Raw genomic sequence first — 8,499 nt, forward strand, 5'->3', positions numbered from 1 at the left:
TTTTATTTTTTGGGGGAGGGGGTTTTATAACTTTTTATTATAGAGTGTGGGAAGGAAATATGGTGATTGGGTGTAATACTTTTGTACTTGGTGCACTATAAACAATTTATTATAGTTTTTTTTTTTAATAAAGAAAAACTTAATAAAGCCAAAAAAAAAAGAAAACCCCTGCTAATGCAGAAGGAATAGCACCTACGATGAAAAAGGGGGGACAGCAGTTATGCCCTAAATAAAATAAGCGCTGCTGCGCCACAACAAAAACCCTGCTGATGCAGAAGGAATATCACCTGTAGTGCAGAAGGAATATCACCTGTGGCGCAGAAGGCGGGATAGCAATTATGCCCTAAATATTATTCGTGCTGCTGTGCCACGAAAAAAATTCAAAATAAAATAAACCACTGCTGGCGCAAAAGGAATAGCAAACATAAAAAACTGGTGCAACAGGACTCAAAATGAACCTCAATAGCCTCCTAGGAAAATTATAATGGGAAGATGCACGGACCTGGATGTTGTGTGGCAAAGTCCATAAGAAGCACCGGTCTGTGCACTCCAGAAGGCTGCTGACTCTCAAGTGGAGAAGAAACTTGCAATATACTGGAAAATAAGAACAGCGCCACTCTAAGTGCAATAAATTCAGTACTTTATTTGACATCTAATAATGCTGGGTACTCACAAGATAGGTAGGCCTACGTCATCACGCCCACGTTCCACGCCCAACCCGGAAGTCCGCCGCCGGAGGTGTTGCAGGTGTCCTCGGGGTCCGGATACTGCTTACTCCCGCAGTCGGACGGACTTGTTTGGAGCACATCAGCCCCCCTCACCCAGGCACCGGAATAATGGATCTTTTACACACATCCACCATGTTTTTTAATCGCTCTATCTTGTGAGTACCCAGCATTATTAGATGTCAAATAAAGTGCTGAATTTATTGCACTTAGAGTGGCGCTGTTCTTATTTTCCAGCAAAAGGAATAGCACCTACGACACAAGGGGGACAGCAATTTTGCCCTAAATAAAATTAGTGATGCTGAGCCACAAAAAAAAAAAAAAATTACTGCTGACGCAGAAGTAATAGCGCCTGCGATGCAGAAGGGGGACAGCAATTATGCCCTAAATATTATAAGTTCTGCTGTGCCATGAAAAAAAAAAAAAAAAAAACAACTGGCGACACAGAATGAATAGCACCTACGACACAAAAGGGGGACAGCAATTATGCCCTAAACAAAATTAGTGCTGCTGCGCCACAAAAAATATCACTGCTGATACAGAAGTAATAGCACCTGTGACACAGAAAGGGGAGTACTAATATTGCAGCAACAGAAACTGATCCTGCAAAAAAAAAAAAATATCAATGAAAAAAAAAATGGGATCAGTGGGGTGACACAGAGGTGTTGTATACACCAACACTTCAGTGGCCCCACTACACTGTGTTACACAAGAATCACAGCACAGGACTACACTGACTGTACTACACTGTGTTACACAAGAATCAGCACAGTACTACACTAAACTGACTGCAGTACACTGTGTTACACAAGATGAATCAGCACAGCACTATACTACACTGAGTGCAGTACACTGTGTTACACAAGATGAATCAGTCCTACACTACACTGCACTGACTGCATTAAACATCAAAGCACAATCCACTAACTACCTGCCTAATCTCCACCCCTAACACACTAAACACAGCTGCTGTGTAAGCAGCCTTATATAGTGTGGGGTGAGGACTTAGCCTTTGAGCCATGATTGGCTAAAGGCACCCTGCCTTTGGCCAATCATGGCTCTAAAAGGACATTGTACTGTGATTGGCCGGAGCATACAGGTCAGGTGCATGCTTTGGCCAATCACAAGCACTTAATGCACTGCAATCGTGCAGTGCATTAAGGGGCGCTCTTTGGCAAGTGAACTTCCCGCTGAGCGCCCCATTTGTTTGTGTGTTCAAAGAACACACGAACACCCAATGTTCGAGTCGAACCTACGTTAGACTCGAATGTTAAGCCCATCACTACTTGATAGCAGTTGCTGAGCAGCAATATAGGCTTTGTTGTCATATCAAATACCTATTTTATTGTAGAATTGCCCACATTGTTTTGTTGCCCCCAAAACCAGTTTCCTAGGAACGTGTCTGTCTCCTTGCAGTTGCTAATTATTTTTAAATAAACCAGCACAATATATTACATATCCTATAGTGCATAAATGTTGTTATATATGATTGTAGATGTATATGGTTATGTGTTTCTTTAATGTTTTAGGGGTTCACAAAAAGATTACAAGAGTGATTACAGGAATGGCAAAAGGGTCCCTTGCTGGTTTGTACACTCCAACGCAGAAGGGCTGATTGATGGCACTCATAAAGATTATATTGTACCCGATATCTTCTGGCTCACTTAGGAAATATATCTTGTCCCTCTTGTCTTCGGCAGAAATTTATCTTTTAAGGAATGATTCTGCATTCATGATTTTGCTATTGAATAAATAATTGATGATTAATACGCTCTTTGTGATATACCATTTTATAAGGAAAAATGCCTCCTTTACATTCATGGTCAATGGAAATTCCAATCTTACATTGATGGTCAGTAAAAATACTCATTTTCTTTGATGGTTGGTAAAATTCTGCTTTTACATTGGTGGTCAGTATGTTCTTTCCACTGTTCTTCACAATCTGAAAGTGTCCAATGGAATGTGCCCCTTCCCATTGAATGTCATTAGAGCTGCTACCTTTAGATATGACAGTCGGTAAACATATTGAAGGCCATGGAACAGCTTCCTTTACATTAACAGTCATTGGTGCAGCCCTTTTTAGACTAGTATTCCTTACAAAAGCCCTTTATTTTGGTGGCCAGTGAAAGTCCTGTTTTAAATAGGTGGTTGGTAAATATGCCCCATTAATATTATTGGTGAGTAAAAATGTTACATTGATAGTCAGGAGCATTATTACAGTGGTAATCAGTGGAAATATTTTTTTTTACTATATTTACTTTGGTGGTCAGTATGACTACTGTCTCTCTAGCCTAGTGAAAAAGAATCTGACTGTGTGCATCTTTCCAGCCTGTTTACATCAGCTGGGTGCTGCAAACTGTGTTGGCTGCCCTGGTTCACTGTGCCCAGGCTTCAGTGATCAAAGCTGAAAAATCAGTTCACAGATGATTTGCTGATACACATTTTATTCTTTTTTAAGATATATCCATTGATTACTCTGTGTTTACTGGTTTACTTGGTTTCCTTTTGGTCGAACAAGACCATCCAGTCTTCAGTGAACAACTCGGTACAGTTTGTCCAGTAAATTGTTAGTAAGTAAATCACAACATATTTCTTATTTCTGCAGGATTAGTAAAGAAAAGTAAAGAGGACAATTTCACAACCCGTCCTGCTCTATTTTATATTTGAGATCCAATATTCGTACAATAAATGTACAACATATTGCCAAGCTAATACAAAAAAAGAACAATTTGAAATGAGAATAAGACATTTAAATATTGTGTTTCTGCTCCTGCTAGGTATCTTAGATGGGGTGGATTTGGGTTATAACATTAAGCTGTTTAGCTTCATTGCTGCTTTCTATGTCTGCAAAGAGATCCTTCTTAAGTGGAAGCTACCTCACCCTTTTCTTTTTGACGTGCCGCTATTGATAACACTTTACCAAAGTTGACCTACTCAAGTAGAAGCTGCCCTAAATGTTTAACAAATAATTGATCCTCCTGGACAAACTCATAGGGTTCCAATTATTCCACTTTGCCAGAGTAGTAGAACAATACTTCTTATCAGCGATTTACTTGTACCAGTGGATATCGTGTCATTCCTTTACTGCTGTTGTCTCCCTTTCCTTCCTTCCTTCCTTCCCCATACCTCTCCTCCCCTTCAGCTATTGAATTTTTCTCTTCCATTCTCTCTTCCCTCTCCTTTGCAGCATTGAGAATGTTCCGATCTAACTTCATAGTCTTCTATATTTGCTTATCACTGTTAATTTGGTATCATTTGCTCCAGACTGGTAGAAATACCTACAAGCATTTTTTGTATATAGTCCATTTACCAATGGCTACCATTTACTAATGACTATCTATATGATTAAGGTGGTCTATATTCCTGTCTCCCCTGATGTTTACCTACAGTATATGAATAGTGTGCTGCACTGTTTGTATTTTCCTGAGTTTTTATCAAAAAAAAAAAATTATATGTAAAAAAAATGATGTGTTTCCACCTTTGTAGTTAAAATATTCATAATCTAAATTTGTTGCAAAGAAAGAAAGTCAACTATAACATTCTGCATACAGTATTATTTACCTAGTTTGTGTCTCTAGCACAAGGTATCCATTGTGTACTGCTGGAAATGTTGCTTGGTTATATGAAACCTGAATATATGGCTATACTTTAAAGAAAAATTTTAGGTGTGAATATTTTAAACATAGTTATACTGGTCCAGCCTGGGCCAATGTACAATACCATACCTGGCCAATGCCCCTGGAAGCTGGAAATCACTGACATACACACCTCTACTCCAGTGATCTCCACTTGCTTCTGGGTCCCACACCTCTACTCAAATAACCTCCACTTGCTTCCAGTCGACTGCCCTGCTGCACTCTGAACACATGAGGTCGGCCACTCGGCTAGAGAGTCACTCCGAGAATGCTCTGCATCACCTGAATGAATGCAAAGCATTCTCTGATTGGAGAAGGTAGAGAGCATGAGCCACCTCCCTGCCTCTCCACCTTGTCCAATCAGTGAATGCTTTGCACTCATTTAGAAAATACAAAGCATTCCCAGAATAGTGCCCATGCTGAGTGTTCAAACTTCTGTGTTCATAATGCAGGGAGGGAAGCCACTTGGCGTGGGAACCAGAAGCAAGTAAAGATCACTGGTGAACAAGCAGTTTACTTCAGTGTTTCTAGCTTCCAGGGGTATTGGCCAGGGATTTACATTGTTACATTAGTCCAAGCTGAACCAATGTAACTATGTATAAAATATCCATGCCTGGAATTATTGTTTAAGTATGGAATATTTACTTAGCAAAACACTGTACTAACATTGGTTCTAGAATTCCTGAAGCTTCTTGCCCAAGTGGGATTTTCAAGACCTTGTACAAGCATTGCACAAAACATATAAATCAATGACATTAAAGAAAGCCCTTGCTTAGAACAACTGCTTCACCATAATAAATAATTAAGATGAAATTACTCTTAAACCGGCTTTTCTAAATACATGAAACCTTTTTAAGCTCAGATTGGTAAATCTATAAAAGTTCCTACAAAAAAATATTGTCAATACATTCAATAATGCCATCAGAGACTTGGCAAATGTTGTTCAAATGTACTTTAAAATGTGTTTGCTTTTAACATTTGATTTTGTAATCATTGCATTTTCCCAAACATAAACCACATTTATTATTAGAAACCCATTCATTCAAGAAAATGTTTTCATACTGCTCCTTCAAATTTTCTCACCATTAGCCCCGGTTCACACTTGTGCGTGTGCGGGGTTCGCATGTAATGTCGGAGCGCACTGCTCCGACATTACATGCGATCGGCTGTGCGGTGCGAGTTTAGCCATACAGTTTGTATGGCTAAATTCGCACTGCAGCCGCACCAAACACGCACAGGGACCCTTTTTGGAAGCCGCAGCAGGATCGGATCGCACAGCGGTTCACACTTGTGCGATCCGATCCTGTGCGAACTGCACGATCGCACTGCGATATGCGATCAAACTGGGGGTGTCGTTAAGATTACATTGACACCCCCAGCGTATCGCATATGGAAGTGTGAACTGATTCGCAGCCTTCCCGCATCGCATAAGTGTGAACCGAGCCTTACAGTCAAATACATTGATCAATTTGACCCAACTAACAATTAGAAAATTGAATGAATGCTCTAAAAAGGAATTTTTTTTAAATAGAATTCTACTAGGGACCAGCTCAAGTGAGCAGATGCTGTTTAGATGTTCAGTTCAGATGCGGGGAGCAAAGAAAATACCCGATACTTCTGGTAATGGATGAGCATGTGACTCATTTCCCTTTCTCTCATGTGAAAGCACAGTTGCTTGTTGACTGGCCCGAGACTGTCACATCAGGGTGGGGAGAGAGTCCTTAGCCATGTGTAAGGTACAACCAGAGGGACAAGAGCTTACACAAGACTTTCTTTTCTCTCTCCAGGTCAGGGCCGTAGATACACTTTTGTTCGGGGAAGGGGGGGGGTGAAGCAGTAGGTACTAAGTAAAAGTCTTTTTAAAAAAAAAAAATGCACCAAATTAAAAAAGCTGGAATAAGGAAAAAACTATGTGTTGCTCATAGTAATTCTTCATTCAATTTTCTCAGATCCTCTTGAAAATTGAGTCTGATTTCAGTTTTGCCTTCTTCCAGTTCTTATGAACATTGCCCAGTTTGGTTGGCTATTGTCCAGCCTAAAGCTGGGTACTGGCTGAAGAAAAAAAAACTGACAGATCACTGTACCAAAACTCGCTGTGTTAGTACAGTGATCTTACCCGGTTGTGCTATTGTGTTCCCCCCCTCACCAGAACACAGTGTACAGTGCCCTCAGCCATTGGACTGCCCACAAGGTGGTGCACTGTAATAGCCAATCTTACTGGGCAAGTGCAAGGGGCACCAGCTTGTGGAAGGAAGTACTCACAGATTTTTTTTGTTAACCTGGCATACCAGACAAGAGAAGTGGCATTGTGCATTGTTCATACATACAGAACATACCTCACAACTTCCGAGCTTCCGAGAATGAGGAAGTGACGACTTGCGGCGAGTAGCAGAAAAGTGGATGTGGCAAAACATTAGAGTGGGAGGGTGTAAGAGACATAGTTAAACAAAACCTGGTCTTCCTTGTACCTATGAAATACATTGAGGCCGGGGCCTCCATAATTGCTGTTGTGTTAGCCTGTTAGGCCCTGACTTTTCACATGTAGCAATTTGGGATCTTTACTGGGCAGATGCAAAGGGCACCATCTTGTGGAAGGAAGCAGCAAAGCACACACTGATTTTTTGTTAAACAGGCATACAGGACAAGAGAAGTGGTACTTTGCAGACACCGCAGAGTCCACACATACAGAAAAAAAGAAGATACTTAGAATGCGGTGCACCCGGGAAACACAACAGTATCGCAACAGCAATGGAAGACTCAGCCCAGCCTTAGTTGATGTCATTAAGGCCCTGTTCACATGTAGTGATTTGGGATCACGGGCTGGCAGTATCCCCGTGATTCTGCCTGCAATTCCAAATCACGCTGCAATGCTGGCAAAACTCAGCACATGTGTTTGTGTTCCTTTCATTTTTAGTGGCACCAAAACATGGTGTGGTTTTGAATCCTTGTGTGATAAATTGCTCAACAATCACAGCAAAACCACACCACATTTTGGTGTCACTAAAAATGAATAGAACACAAACACACGTGCTGCGTTTTGCCAGCATTGCCGTGTGATTTGGATTGGAATCTGGGTGTGGCGGCGGGCGGAATCACAGGGATATTCTGTCCACAATTCCAAATTGCTACATGTGAACAGTCAGGGCCTAACAGGCTAACACAGCAATTATAGAAGACTCAGCACCCAGCACCTTAATCAACAAACTTTGCCAGCAGTTCCCACAATCTCAGATACCTAGTTATAGTATGAATCAATGACAGGAAGAAATTCTGCACTGCAGTTTTAGTCTGAGGAGCACACAAGGGAAAGAGGCATACACATATATATATATAAAATCCAAAATTTTAAACTGCACTTGGAAAACATCATTATTAAAACCACAACTAATTGGTGATATAAGCAGCGACTCTGCTCTGCTGTGAGATAATTAACACAGAATACATTCAAATATGTAACAAAACAGCCGCACAAAAATAAAGTGATAATAAAAATAATGTGATAATAATAATGATAATGTATGCAATGCATAATTGCACATTATGCCATTAACTTTCAGGGAGAAGATTTTTTGTGGTTTTCTACCACTTTAGGCTAAGACCAGTAGGCCTAGCATCGCATGGAAAGGGTCAACAACTTCCTCAGCAGGACTACAATGTAGCAGGCTAGCAGCACACATTTAAATAGAGATTAATTAACCTTCAGGGCAGCGTTCAAATGTAGTAGCACAGCCCTCCATACAGCTAAGGTTAAATCTCAGAATGTTCCCACTGTTATGTGAATGTGCGGATAGCACACACATGGAGAGAGCCTGTTCATTTGTAGGTCTTCTTCTTTTTTTTCAAAGCCAATCTTTGTCATAAAATAGATAACACAAAAGTAAAAAAAAAAAAATCCATCCTGCCCACTGTGCTTATATTCAGAATGGCAGGATTGGCTTTTGTAAGAGATCATCAACCTTACACCTATTTTACACTCTAACGTTGAGACTGAGGTATGCATTGCAAGCATGAAATAAGAGGAGGATATGAAGAGATGTTATGAAAGAGTTTATAAAAACAGAAGAAAAAAAACTGAACTCCAACTGTTCTAGCAGCCCTGAACTTGATCCATGGTTGAAGTTCAGATCTAGAACACAGCA

The 8,499-nt window shown here is 40.5% G+C and overlaps 1 protein-coding gene across 1 annotated transcript in view; it reads left to right on the plus strand.

Moving 5' to 3' along the window:
* Positions 1 to 2,520, plus strand: part of LOC309562158 (inter-alpha-trypsin inhibitor heavy chain H3-like) — a gene marked incomplete at its 5' end in the record, with an annotated part of 129,809 nt that extends 127,289 nt beyond the window's left edge. The window contains one exon of the mRNA XM_082266283.1: positions 2,255 to 2,520. Coding sequence (XP_082122409.1) covers positions 2,255 to 2,393 — 139 coding nt within the window. The 3' untranslated portion in view covers positions 2,394 to 2,520. The remainder of the gene's footprint in view (positions 1 to 2,254) is intronic.
* Between the last annotated feature and the right edge of the window lie 5,979 nt (positions 2,521 to 8,499).

This window comes from Pelophylax lessonae (genome assembly GCF_965119305.1).
Source record: "Pelophylax lessonae genome assembly, chromosome: 8".
Classification (NCBI taxonomy): Eukaryota; Metazoa; Chordata; class Amphibia; order Anura; family Ranidae; genus Pelophylax; species Pelophylax lessonae.